The sequence below is a fragment of the Caloenas nicobarica genome, chromosome 33 (assembly GCF_036013445.1).
Source record: "Caloenas nicobarica isolate bCalNic1 chromosome 33, bCalNic1.hap1, whole genome shotgun sequence".
Taxonomy (NCBI): domain Eukaryota; kingdom Metazoa; phylum Chordata; class Aves; order Columbiformes; family Columbidae; genus Caloenas; species Caloenas nicobarica.
This window is the reverse complement of record NC_088277.1, coordinates 2,402,850-2,415,506: the sequence shown is the minus strand read 5'-3', so window position 1 is coordinate 2,415,506 and position 12,657 is coordinate 2,402,850. Positions and strand designations below refer to the sequence as shown.

At 62.1% G+C, this 12,657-nt stretch overlaps 1 protein-coding gene across 2 annotated transcripts; it reads right to left on the bottom strand.

Moving 5' to 3' along the window:
- Positions 1-979: 979 nt before the first annotated feature.
- ACVRL1 (activin A receptor like type 1) lies at positions 980-11,507 on the bottom strand. 2 transcript variants are annotated; one of them, XM_065654331.1, is made up of 10 exons: positions 11,197-11,507; positions 7,522-7,592; positions 5,657-5,881; positions 5,061-5,260; positions 4,851-4,950; positions 4,362-4,508; positions 4,004-4,279; positions 3,295-3,492; positions 2,061-2,191; positions 980-1,970 (listed from the first exon to the last, which is right to left on the bottom strand). In XM_065654331.1, exons 2-10 carry the CDS (start codon positions 7,586-7,588, stop codon positions 1,836-1,838), a joined length of 1,479 nt encoding a protein of 492 aa, XP_065510403.1. In that variant the 5' UTR covers positions 7,589-7,592; positions 11,197-11,507; the 3' UTR covers positions 980-1,835. The 2 variants fall into 2 exon arrangements, with proteins under 2 accessions (XP_065510403.1, XP_065510404.1); XM_065654332.1 differs by lacking the exon at positions 11,197-11,507 and adding an exon at positions 10,022-10,220.
- Positions 11,508-12,657: the final 1,150 nt, after the last annotated feature.

Here is a 12,657-nt window from a genome sequence, read left to right as displayed (position 1 = left end):
TACAGTGCGCAATGTGTGGTGTGTGTGCAACGTGGTGTGTGTGTACAGTGTGAAACGTGTAGCGTATGTGCAGTGAGTGCGCAGCGTGTGTGCACAGGCTGCAACCTGTGTTGTGAACCATGCGTATGTGCACAGTGTGCAAAGGGCAGTGTGCAATGTGAAGTATGCGTGTGTGCACGGTGTGCAACGTGCGGTGTGTGCATGGTGTATGCGCACACAGTGTGCAATGTGCGGTGTGTGTGCACCATGCGTGTGCACAGTGTACAATTGCAGTGTGTCTGCAGGCGCAGTGTGTGTGTGTGCAGGGTGCAATGTGCAGTGTGTGTGCAGTGTGCAATGTGCAGTGTGTGTGCAGTGTGGGGCAGGCAGGGGCTGTGAGCCACAGGCCTGGGCAGCTCTTGCACAGTGGAGACTGGGCTGTGCCCTGCACTGAGCACCCCAAACTCTGGGCAGGGCACCCCCAGCCCTATGATCCCCTCACCCCGCTACAAGCCCTGCTGAGGCCCAGCAGCTGCCCTTTGCTGACCAGTTTCTCCCAGTTCCCAAATGGGAGCAAGACACAAGACGAGCTGGAGCGGCTGCAGCGCTGGGCTGGGGACACCCAGGGATGTCCTGGGAAAGGCTGATGTCCCCGGGGGCTGAACCCCCGTGGCAGCCGCGTTCTGAGCCAGCTCCCCTCTCATCCCTGGGGGCTTTGGCCTCGCCCTGGTGCAGCTGCAGCCCCTTGCGGGCACAGGGACAGGGGCGGCGCAAGGCTGCAGCGAGGTTCATTGCAGGATGCCGTGCCGCCGGAGCGATACGCAGCGGCTACGCAACGTCGGAGCAAAAAATTCAGCCATGCAGAAGCGCCAGGCTGTGGGGTCCCAGCCTGCCGCATTGGCCGGTGCCCGGCGGAGGAGGTTCGTCAGCTCTTCAGCAATAAAATAGCTTTACACTTTATTAAATATATTAAATCTTAATAATTAAATAATTATGGAGTAAGGCGCAAAGCTGGTTCTGCTGAACATCCCGGTCACATCTGAATGGCCCCAAACGTGGGGTGGTTTTGGGGGTGGCGGTGAGCGGTGCGGGCTGGGGCCGGGGTGCACCAAAACACCCTGGAAAACACCCGAATGTTGGCAAAACACAAAAGGGTTCGGCGAGGGGACTGCCGGCTGCTTGCTGGGGAAGGATGAGGCCACCGCGGCTGCAGGAGCTGCTGCGTTGGCACGGGGGACGCTTCTCAGCGCTGGCGGCTCCCGGTCCTGGGGAGCCCCGGGATGTGTCGGGGTGCGGGTCTGACCCTGGGGGCCATCCTTTCCCAGCGGAATCCAAACCTCCTCCTCCGGCGAGGGGCACGCCGGGCACCGCAGCCCTGCCGGGGAATTCCTGCTGCCGCCGCCAAGCCCGCGGCGTCCCCACTGCCAGCGTGCCGGGCAGGTTTGGGCATTGCCCGCTGCCGGTGTGCCAGCCGTGGGGTGGGTGCCCGGGTTTGGGGGCTGCGGTGGGGGATGGCGCTGGCTCCGGTGCCCGCTCGCCCCTCGGCTGTGCCGTCAGCCGGGGGCTCAGGGTGGGATACTGGCACCCGCTGCCATCCCTGCCGGGCAGGCGAGACGGGCCAGTGTCGGATGGCAGATCCAGGGGGTATTTTTACAACTGGGCTGGAAGATTCCTCTCTTGCTTTTTTTTTTTCTTCCTATTTTTTTCCCTCCTTGCAAATTAAAAAGGCACCAAGGAGGGGCGGGAAAGGCAGGAGCTGCAAGCAAAATGCTCTCCATGCCAGGGACCCGTCTTGGTGTTGGCTTCGCTGCTGTCCCCGGTGCAGCCGGTGAGTGGCTCTGGCGCATGTCTGGTGCTCACTGCTCTGGCTTGGGCTTTTCCAGGGAATTGTTCAGCTTTTTCAGCGTCTTTTTAATGCGCAGGGCGGTGAGGCGGGCCGAGGGGCTCTGGTACCAGCACTCCTTCATGATCTTTGCCAGCGCCGACAAAACCTGGGGGAGGCAGGAAAAGAGGGGAAAATGGAAGGGTTAGATGGGGAGCACTGGTTTGGGGTGGGAGGGGGCGACCCCCTCAGGACTCACCAAGTCGGAGAAGAGGCGGTTGGGGACCACGGGGGTCTGCTGGTCGATGCAAACCACCTTCTTCATGTCCTCGAAGCTGGGGTCACTGGGGACAGCGTCGAAGAAGGGTGGTCTGTACTCCTCCACGATGCCTGCGGGCGGGGGGCAGCGTGAGGGCTGTGGGGGAGGCGCGGGGTTCACCCCCCACCCTGCACATCACGGGGTGCACGACGCACCTGCACCCAGCCTTGGGGGGCACACGGGGGATTGCCGGTGGGATTTGCCCAGCGCGCTGGCAGGGATGCTGCGGCTCCAGCCCTGCCTGCACCGCAAGACCTCGCTGGGACGGCACGGGGTGGCTGGAGTGGCTCCAGCACCAGCTCTAGCACTGGTCCAGCACCAGTCCTACCATGAGCACCAGCACCGGCTCCAGCATCAACCACGGCTCCGGCACCGGCACTGATGCCGCCTCGCAGCCCTGTGGTAAACCCGCCAGCTGGCCCAGCTAATCTCCGCTTAGTGCCTCCATATGTCTGTGTGTCCACAGGGTTTAACCTCTCTGGGTTGGCCTGAGCACCCACCAGGTCCCTGCATCCCGGGGGGTGGCCCCTGAACCTCGGGGTCCCCTGCAGCCCCTGTCCCTGGTGCCCTGGGGCCGTGCATGGGCTGCACAGCCCGTCCTGGAGGCTCAGGGTGCCTGGAAGGGTTAAAACCAGCTGGCTGAAGGTCATCCCCTGCACATGGCTTTGGTAATTTGGAGTAAATGTTTAATCTGAAGGAGCCCCAGGCAGTAAATGAGATTATCCCGGCCAGACTGTGCCTCGGGGGGACCTCCTGCCTCATCCGCCAGCGCCCACCATTTAATTAATGCTTCTAATGGACTTTGCCGGTGGTGAGCGCTGCTGGCTGGGCAGCCCCGAGGAGGCTCCTCCACAGCGTGGGGGACCCTGTCCCTGTCCCCAGCCCGTCCCCCCAGCCAAGCCCCGCCGGCCGGAGGTCCCGGCCATGGCCGGCTTCCAGGCAGCGCTCCACGCTGCTTGTTTTCTAATCAGCGCTGAACAAACAAAGCGCTGATTGAGTCTAATGGGCCCTTTAATCAGGGAGCCGGGTGCTGACACTAGATTACAGTGTTTATAATTTACAGCTAATCTTCTGGGCGAAGGGAAAGGAAAAAAAAACAACATAAAAAGGAGGGAAGGAGGGAGGGAGCACAGAGCCGAGCCGGGAACGCAGCAGCCAGCCGGGAGCTGCTCACCGTTCACCACGGTCCGCCGGGTGATCTCCCAGAGCACCAGCCCATACGCCCAGATGTCGGTCTTCTTGTAGGACTCGAAGCAGTCGGTGCGAATCTGCTCGCTCAGCACCTCCGGGGCCATGTAGCGCTTGGTGCCCACCCGGGGGTTGTTGCCGATGTCCAGGTAGTCGCTGCCCTGGGAGTGCATGACGGCCAGCCCTGCAGGGATGCCGGCCCTCCTCAGTGCTGTGCTGGTGCTGCAGCCCCAGGATGCTGCATCCCTGGGCTACCACATCCCCAAGGTACCATATACCTGGGGTACCACAGACCCAGTGTTGCGCATTCCTGGGGCTCTGCATCCCCAGGGTAGCACGTCCCCAGGGTACCACATCCCTGGGGCACCGCATCCCTGGGGTACAACATCCCTGGGTACCACGTGCATGGGTACCATGTCCCCTGGGTACCACATCCCTGGGCACCACACCCCTGGATACCACATCCATGGGTACCACGTCCCCTGGGTACCACATCCCTGGGCACCACATCCCAGGGTACCACATCCCTGGGCACCACATCCCAGGGTACCACATCCCTGGGCACCATATCCCAGGGTACCACATCCCTGGGTACCACATCCCTGGGGCACAACATCTTCAGGGTACCACATCCCTGGGTACAACATCTCTGGGGTACCACATGCCCAAGGCTCTGCATCCCACCCGCGTTTCACCTAGGTCTGCGATGCAGCACTGCCGGTTGCTTTTCACCAAGATGTTCCTGCTCTTCAGGTCGCGGTGGGCGATGGCGGGCTTGCCCTGGGTGCCGAAGATCTCCACGTGGAGGTGGACGAGTCCGCAGATGATGGAGGTGGCCAAGCCCAGGCAGGTCTCCACGTCCAGGGCCGTCCTCTGCAGGTAGTCGTAGAGCGAGCCGTTCTCGTGGTAGTGGGTGATGAGCCAGAGCTGAGTGCTGGAGTTCCTTGATGTCATGTCAGAGGCGATGAAGCCTGGATGAGGAGAAAAGTCAGGAGCATGGAGCTGCCGGACAGCTGAAACCCTGGCCCCCCCGGCCCCCTGACCCCCACTCACCCAGGATGTTGTCGTGCCGGAGGAGGACCGTGTTGTAGATCTCTGTCTCACGGAACCACGACTGCTCGTCCCGGGAGGAGAAGATCTTCACGGCCACGCTCTCCCCGTGCCAGACGCCTCGCCACACCTCGCCATAGCGTCCTTTGCCTGTGATGGCCGTGGCACCGTGTCACGCAGCCCCTCCAGCCCCCAACCCCCCCCCACACCCAGCGTGATGAACCAGCTGCCGATGTGGGACAGCAATGGGGTGGTGCAGGGCCCGTTGACCTTGGCCAACTGCCACTCACCCACCCAGCCGCTCGCTGCCTCCCCTGGCAGCTGGGCGGGGGAGAACTGAGGGTCTCTATGGGTTTTGGCTGAAACAGTTGGGTCCAGCCCCCCGTCCCGGGTCTGGCACCATCAGCTGCTGCAGGGAAGGGCTCTGGCATGTGCCCGAGCACCGGCGGGGGGTCGGGGCAGCCCCGCACCGCGCCTGGCCGCTCTCCTTACCCACGCACTCCACGAGGGTGATTTGCCGGGCCACGGTTCTCTGGACGAGGAAGGGCAGCCCCGAGCCACTGCCCGTCGTGCAGTCGTCGTTCAGCAGGTCCTGCACAGCCAGGGTGACAATTGGGTCAGCCTGGCGGCCACCCCACACCAGACTTGTCCCTCTCTCCCACACCTTGGGGGCATTCGGGGTCCCCCCCCGAGCTCACCCACCTCCAAGGTGCTGTCTCCCATCATGGATGTCTTCAGCATGAGGTCCATGTCTCCCAAGTCACTTTTTTTGTGACGGTGCTGGGCCACCTTCCAGCAGAAGAGCACCATGAGCACCACGAGAATGAGGAGTGCGAGCAGCGGGACGAAGATCATCAGGAGGAGGTTGGGCAGGGAAGACACCTTTCCCAAGGCTTCTTCTCCTGGGGAGGAGGAAACAATGGATGGGAGTATGAAGGTCGTGCTTGGCCTTGGACCTGGGAGAGTGGAGGTCTGGGTGACTGGGCTTGGACTAGGGAGGATGGAGGTCTTGCTACCTGGGCTCGGACTGGGGAGGGCAGAGGTCTTGCTACTTGAGTTTGGATTTGGGGAGGGTGGTTCTGCATTGGGGTCAACTCCATGGATGGCAACTCTGCAGGCACAGCCCAAGAAGGGACACCCAAGGACATCTCACTGGCCCTGGTCCCACCTGGGCAAGGGTGACCCTGGAGGTGCTGAGTGAGGAGGGGGATGATCTGGAGACCCAACCACATCTCCAGCTGCGTTGGCAGCTCTGCCCCTCTCCTGTGCAGCTTCTCGAAGAGGACCGTGCTCTGTACCTGGCAAGAAGATCTCCAGCTCCGCGTTGCACATGCTGGACTCGCAGCACCTCATGCCATACTGCTCCGTCACCGTCGTGCGGCAGTGCTCCAGGATGTTCTGGGAGAAGCAGCCCCGGTGCTGGGTGATGGTTCCCTCCTCCTTCCTCTTGCTGACGAAGCAGACGGTGCCGGTGCAGGTGGGCAGGCTGCAGTGCGGCACGTCGCAGGCACACAGCAGCTCGTCTGCGGGCACCAGGACAGGACACGCTGTGCCATGGGGACACCCTGCTGCCTGGCCCGGGGCACGCTGGTGGCTTTGGGGACAGCGACATCTGTCCTAAAGACCCATGAACTGAATTTTGAGAGCGGGCAGCCGGGGACCACCGTGGTCCAGGCTGGGAAAGGTGTCTGCGGGTGCTCAGCACAGGGAGGCCCATCCTGAGACCTCATGGAAGTCACTTGCTCCTGGCTGGGACACAAGTGCCAGCCCCGAATTCGGGGATCACCTGTCCCTGCAGCCCCGGGAAGGGACCGTGCAGGGAAAACGCATCCGGCCCCACCACCTGGGATTAACTGGGATGCACAGGGTGACATCCTGTCACGTTACTGCGGCCTTACAGCGGCCTTTCCATGCTTGAAAGGGGTTGATGAGAAAGGTGGGGACAGACTTTTGAGCAGGGCCTGTTGCGATAGGACAAGGGGTGATGGTTTTCAACTCAAGGAGGGGAGATTTAGACCAGGTAATAAGGATGAAATTGTTGGCCCTGAGGGTGGGGAGAGCCTGGCCCAGGTTGGCCAGAGAGGTGGTGGCTGAACCATCCCTGGAGACATCCCAGGCCAGGCTGGACGGGGCTCTGAGCACCCTGAGCTGGTGCAGATGTCCCTGCTCATGGCAGGGGGGCACTGGGGGAGCTGGGACGGTCCCTTCAACCCAAACCCTTCTGTGATGCTGTGATCCTGGCCGTGGAGTCCCAGGGGATCTGGGCCAAAAGCCCCAACAACTCAGCTGGTGCCTCCCCAGTGGGTGCCTCCAGGAAGCTGCATTTTGGGAGCCGGGTGCCGAACCAGGGTCTTTCCTGGAGCTTTCCCCGGCCACCCCGAAGGCGCTTCCCTGCCCCGCAGTGCTGGAGCGACACGAGGGGCAGCCACGCTCCCAACCTCCCGATTTAGCTCTGCCCTTTCGTGCAGAAAATATCCCTCCTGGAATCTGTGAGTTCAGTGCGAGGGCAGCCAGACGGGTGGCGACGAGAGGATGGACGGACGGCAGTGAGGGGATGGATGGCTGTGGCCAGCCCCACTCCTGCGCCTGTTGCCCCCCTGCCCCAAAGGCTGCCCCATGCCAGGGCCATGAGGTGGTGGCCCGGGGGCAGGACGGGCACCCGGTGGGGACTTGTCCCCTCCCCGAGCTCTGCTGCTCCTCCCTGGCAGACCCCACACTGCTCCTCTGTGCGCAAGCACCAGCCTGGATCTGTCCCCAGGTCACTGGGATGCTCTCCTGGGACCACACGCATCTCGTCCCCGCTCCCGCCATCAGCACTGTCACCCCTGGGAAAAAACACGTTTTCAAGCACGTGCGTGCAAGCCTTTTCCCCATCTCCCCTCTTATGACGTCAATGCACTTGATGAACCGTAATTAATTAAGCTGAGATCTTCCCTTCAAGGCAGGTCACCATCCCAGAGGGGAGAAGCCCTTCGCAGGGGACGACGCGGGTCCCCAGGGCGCCCCGTCTCCCTCGGTGCTGGCTCGAGGTGGGCAGGCACGAGCTGCCCTCCGCAGTGGTTTATTTGGAGCAAAGCAATGACATTCCCAAAGAACCAAGGGTTCATTTTAACGCCCCCACGCGTGGCAAAGAGCTGCCAAGCTGCATCGTTTCGGTACTCACCTGTGGCAAAGCCGAGGGAGAGGGTCATCAGTGCCAGCACCACCCGGCTGCAGGCTCCGCACCGCATCGTCCTGCGGAGAGCAGGGGGTGAGAGGCAGCACCCCAAACCCCCTGCAGCCCCCAAACCCCCTGCAGCCCCCAAACCTCCTGCAGCCCCCAAACCCCCTGCAGCCCCCAAACCTCCTGCAGCCCCCAAACCCCCTGTAGCCCCCAAACCCCCTGCAGCCCCCAAACCCCCTGTAGCCCTCCAAACCCCCTGCAGCCCCTAAGCCCCCTGCAGCCCCCAAACCCCCTGCAGCCCCCAAACCTCCTGCAGCCCCCAAGCCCCCTGCAGCCCCCAAACCTCCTGCAGCCCCCAAGCCCCTTGCAGCCCCCAAACCCCCTGCAGCCCCCAAACCTCCTGCAGCCCCCAAGCCCCCTGTAGCCCTCCAAACCCCCTGCAGCCCCCAAACCCCCTGCAGCCCCCAAACCCTCTGCAGCCCCCAAACCTCCTGCAGCCCCCAAGCCCCCTGCAGCCCCCAAACCCCCTGTAGCCCCCAAACCTCCTGCAGCCCCCAAGCCCCCTGCAGCCCCCAAACCCCCTGTAGCCCTCCAAGCCCCCAAGTCCCCTAAACCCCCCAAGGGGCTCATTACTGGGTCAGGGCAGCCACGGGGGCTTTGAGAAGGAACTAGGGGGGCCATGGCAAATGAAGAGCAATGGAGTTGGGGAAGGGTCTGGAGCACAAGTGTGATGGCAGAGCAGCTCCCCAGGACCTGCTGAGCTCAGGGGACCTCCCCACCGCGGCACTGGACACCGCACATAGCCCTACAGCGCTCCGGAGCTCCCTGGCACGGGGACATCGCCATGTCCATGCTGCCCCAACATCCTTCTCATATCCCAGAGATGGATACTCTCACATTTCCCACCATTCCCGTGGCTCCCGCGCTGCAAAAACACGGCCCGTGACAGACCCCGTGGGCTCGGCAGCCACGGCGAGCGCCGTGATGCTGCGGCACTGCCAGAGATCCCAGGTTTGGCGAGACCCACGCCGTGGGATGGGCTGAATGCAGCTAATGCAGCTGCCCGCGGTCCAGGGCTCGGCCCCGGGGGGGCTTTTGTACGGAGCTTATCGGTGACACAAGCAGAGGCGCTTCGGGCAGCCAAAAATTCCCCAGCTGGGCCTTTGGGGAAGTTTTGCTATTTTTTCTCTCTCTCTCTTTTTTTTTTTCTTTCTAAAAGAGACATTTCTGCCAAACCAAACACGGCGGAGCCGGCGCTGCCCCCCGCCCCTCGCCCCGCCGGCATCGCTGCCCCTTTCACATGGCCGAGAGCTCGGCCAGCGCCGGCCGCGGTTCCACAGCCCCTCCTGGGCTCATTCTTTGTGGTTCCCGACATAAACACGCCAAAGTCTCCGTTTCCTGCAATTGAAGGAGCCCTGCCCAGGGCTGCCGGGACAGGAATCAAGATTGTTTAGATTCTGGCCTTGATGGGGAAGCGAAGTCACGCAAACCCGGCCGTCGAGAGCACACGCGGACGTGGCTGACCCAGGCAGGCTCCAGCCGCGCCGTAAAATGGGCTTTTCTCCTCAAAATAGCTCACTTGGTTGTTACTTGGAAACAGCGACAGGGTCCTGGGTTGGAGTGGGGTCTGGTCCTGAGCGCCCCGTGCCAGGAGCGATGCCCAGGCTGATCTCCGGCAGAAGCAGCGGTTGGTCCCTTGTACGGCCCAGGATCAGCTTTATTTTAAAAATTAAACTCCCCTGGAGCTGGGCTGCTGCTCCCTGGGCCTCCCAATGCTCCCAGGCACCACGTTTCTCCTCACAATCCCGAGAGCTACAAAATGCATCTTTTTAAAGGGGAACCGAGACTCCTGTGTGGTGCATTCCTTCCTTGGGGGCTCTTCCATAAACTCCGCAGCCCTTAGATGACTGCGGGACGTTTGCCGCAAAACACAAAACTTTGCTGTACAGGTAACAACATCACATGGATTTTCAGCGTTGACACCTTAACCCAGAGCCATCCCTGGCATCCCATGGGAAAAACATCCCGGGTGCTTCTGCAGTGGGTCAAACCAGCCCCTTGTCCCCATCCCTGTCCCCCACCTTCCTCCCTCCTTGCTTGCACTGGAGCTGCAGCTCATGGACCCTCCCGGTGCCTGGAGCATCTTTCCCAGCCCGGCTGGGGGATGATGGCAAGTCACATTCTGTGTTACATCCTTCCACCCTTGGGGGTTTGCAGCAGCTTCAGGAGAAGGAAAAAAACCCAATGAAAACCTCTTGGGTGGGGTGCAGGTGCTGGCAGAAGTGCCTGGGAGCGATAGGCAGACGTGCTGCAGTGCTGGCCAGCCGGGGGGTCCGGAGCAGCCCCGGGAGGGGGAATTTCCCCTTGATCCCACGGAGAGAAAAGCAAAAGGGCTGTTGGTGGGAGATGGAGCAGAAGGTGGTGGCAGCCCGGGGATGGAGGTGGCTGGGCATGGTCCTTGGGGACATGCGGGATGGCCAGAGGATCCCCTACTCTTAACCGGGGCAGCTCGGCGGAGCTTTGCAATCCCAGTGCTTCCTCCCTCCCTTGCGGTTTCTGCTGTTCCTGGGGGGATTTCGCCACAGGACGTGCCTCGTGACTCATGTCCCCTGTGTTGCCTGTTTGTGGGGAGCCAGACACGCTGGAGACCCCTGTGCCACACGCAGCGCTGGTGGGGGGGACGCGGGGTGAGACCAACGGCACCGCAGGTGCCAGGGGCTGGAGGGACCACGCCAGAGGCGGCAAGAGCTTTGCCGTGGACTCCCAAGGCGTCCGCCCGGTTTCGGGCAACGGATGGAGGTTTTCCTGCCCCCACCCCGTAGCTGCGGTTTGGTCACAGCTGCAGCAGAGCCGTTTGCATCCTCCGGACCCCCTGGTGCAGCCGGCACAGACACAACACCCAGGTCAGGGACCCACAGGCGTGTTCTGTGCTGCACCGGCACCTCTCGCACCGATGGGCGTCACTGTGCCGTACACGAGAGGTGCAAAGCAAGCAGTGAACGCAGCTCGTGTTCATCTCCTCGTGGGGATGGTGTCGCACACGGGTCCTCGTGCAGAGCGGGGACGAGGGGACCGTTCCTGCCCTGACCTTGCAGCAGGGTTCGAATGGCAGTGGCGGGGCAGAGCTCGTGCCAGCTCCACTTTAAGCACTTTTCTCCGAAAACGGGGCCTCTTTACCAGCTGTTTGTCTCATCCTTGCCCACCTCTCCTCCGATGGAGCCAGGGGTTGGCTTTGCAGCAGGGGCGCGTCGAGGCGGCGCGTCCTGTGGCATCGCTGCCCTCGGTCCCCGTCACCCTCGCTCCAGCCCCCGGCTAACGGAGCTGTCAACTTTCCCTCATTTTTTCTCCTGCCTTTCCAAAATACACCCAAATTCCCCATTTCCCGAGTCAGCTCCAGGCTTTCAGTAACAGCCACGTATTATTTCAGCTCTTTAGCAAGGAACTCGGGACTGATCCTGCTACTACCGCACTGGTATAAATTCGGAGTTACGCTCCTGGCTCTGCCAGAGCCTCAATTCCAGCCTCTCCTACACTGACGCCAACCCCAGCGTCCCACCAAATGTAAAGGAAATGGGGCCAAATTCTGATTTTGGCTGCTTTGGGGTAAATCAGGAGGGAAGCGCTGAGCTCGGTGCAGCCCTGGACCCCGTGAGCGCGCGGCGCATCCCCACTCACCTACAGCATCCGCGTCCCGCGGGCGCCCGCGGCTCTGCCGGCCCCGGCGAGGCTCTCCCGGCCGCGGTGCCGAGCTCGGAGGCAGCTCCGCTCCGTGCCGTGCGCCCCGGCTTGGGGGAGCTTCATGGGTCTGCTCCCCTCCTGCCGCCCGTCCCGGCAGCGCGGGGGCTCCCGCGGCCGCGGCGTCGCCCGTCCCGGCAGGGAGATGTGTCCGTCCCCGTCGCGGCCCCGGGGACTCAGCTCGGCGGCCCTGTTGTCCGAATGCAGCTGCTTGGCAAACGCTCTGTGGTCTGGATGTGGGAGAAGTCAAAAAAATGTTTCTTATTACTGCCTCTTCCTGCCTGGCTTCTCTCCACCACTCCCAGCTAATAAAGCATTTCCTATTGCTGAGCACACATCCACGGACGGCCGCCCTTCCTCCCGTGCACCGGCCCCAGCTCCATCCTGGTTGCTGCCCTGGCCTGTTCCTCCCGCCCTGGCCTTCACTGGGCTCTTTCCCACCCGGTTTCACAGAATCACAGAAGGGTTTGGGTTGAAGGGACCGTCCCAGCTCCCCCAGTGCCCCCCCTGCCATGAGCAGGGACATCTGCACCAGCTCAGGGTGCTCAGAGCCCCGTCCAGCCTGGCCTGGGATGTCTCCAGGGATGGTTCAGCCACCACCTCTCTGGCCAACCTGGGCCAGGCTCTCACCACCCTCAGGGCCAACAATTTCATCCTTATTACCTGGTCTAAATCTCCCCTCCTTTAGTTTAAAACCATCATCCCTTGCCTTATTGCAACAGGCCCTGCTCAAAAGTCTGTCCCCATCTTTCTTTAAACCCCTTTTAAGTCCGGAAAGGCCGCACTACGGTCTCCCCGGAGCTTCTCTTCTCCAGCTGAACAGCCCAACTCTCTCAGCCGCTCCTCCCAGCAGAGCTGTTCCAGCCTCGGGTCATTCCTGGGGCTCCTCTGGCCCCTCTCCAACAGGTCCAGGTCTGTCCTGTGCTCAGGACCCCAGAGCTGGACGCGGTGCCCGGGGGGTCTCACCAGAGCGGGGCAGAGGGGACAATCCCCTCCCTCCACCTGCTGCCCACGGGGCTGGGGATGCGGCCCAAGATACGATTGATCTGGGCTTTTACACACACACACACACACACAATGTGCAAGCGCACATTGCCTGCTCATGGCCAATCTTTCATCTACTAAAGCCAAACCCTTTATGGTGGGGTGTCCATCCTGTCTCCTTCCCTTAGCATCTAAAGGCCTTTGGCCGAAATGCAGCTGGTTGCTTTGATGGTGCTGCGGGTGGGAATGGTCCAGAGAGATGCTGCGGGAACGATCTTGATGTGCTTGGCCATCCCTCCCGCTCCGGCATCCAGCCCATCCATGGGAGCATCACAGCAGAGCCAAAGGCTCCTTGGGTACTTGGTGCTGGCCACCACACCTTCAGGGAGCTGTGCTGGGGGGCAGGGGAGGTTTTGT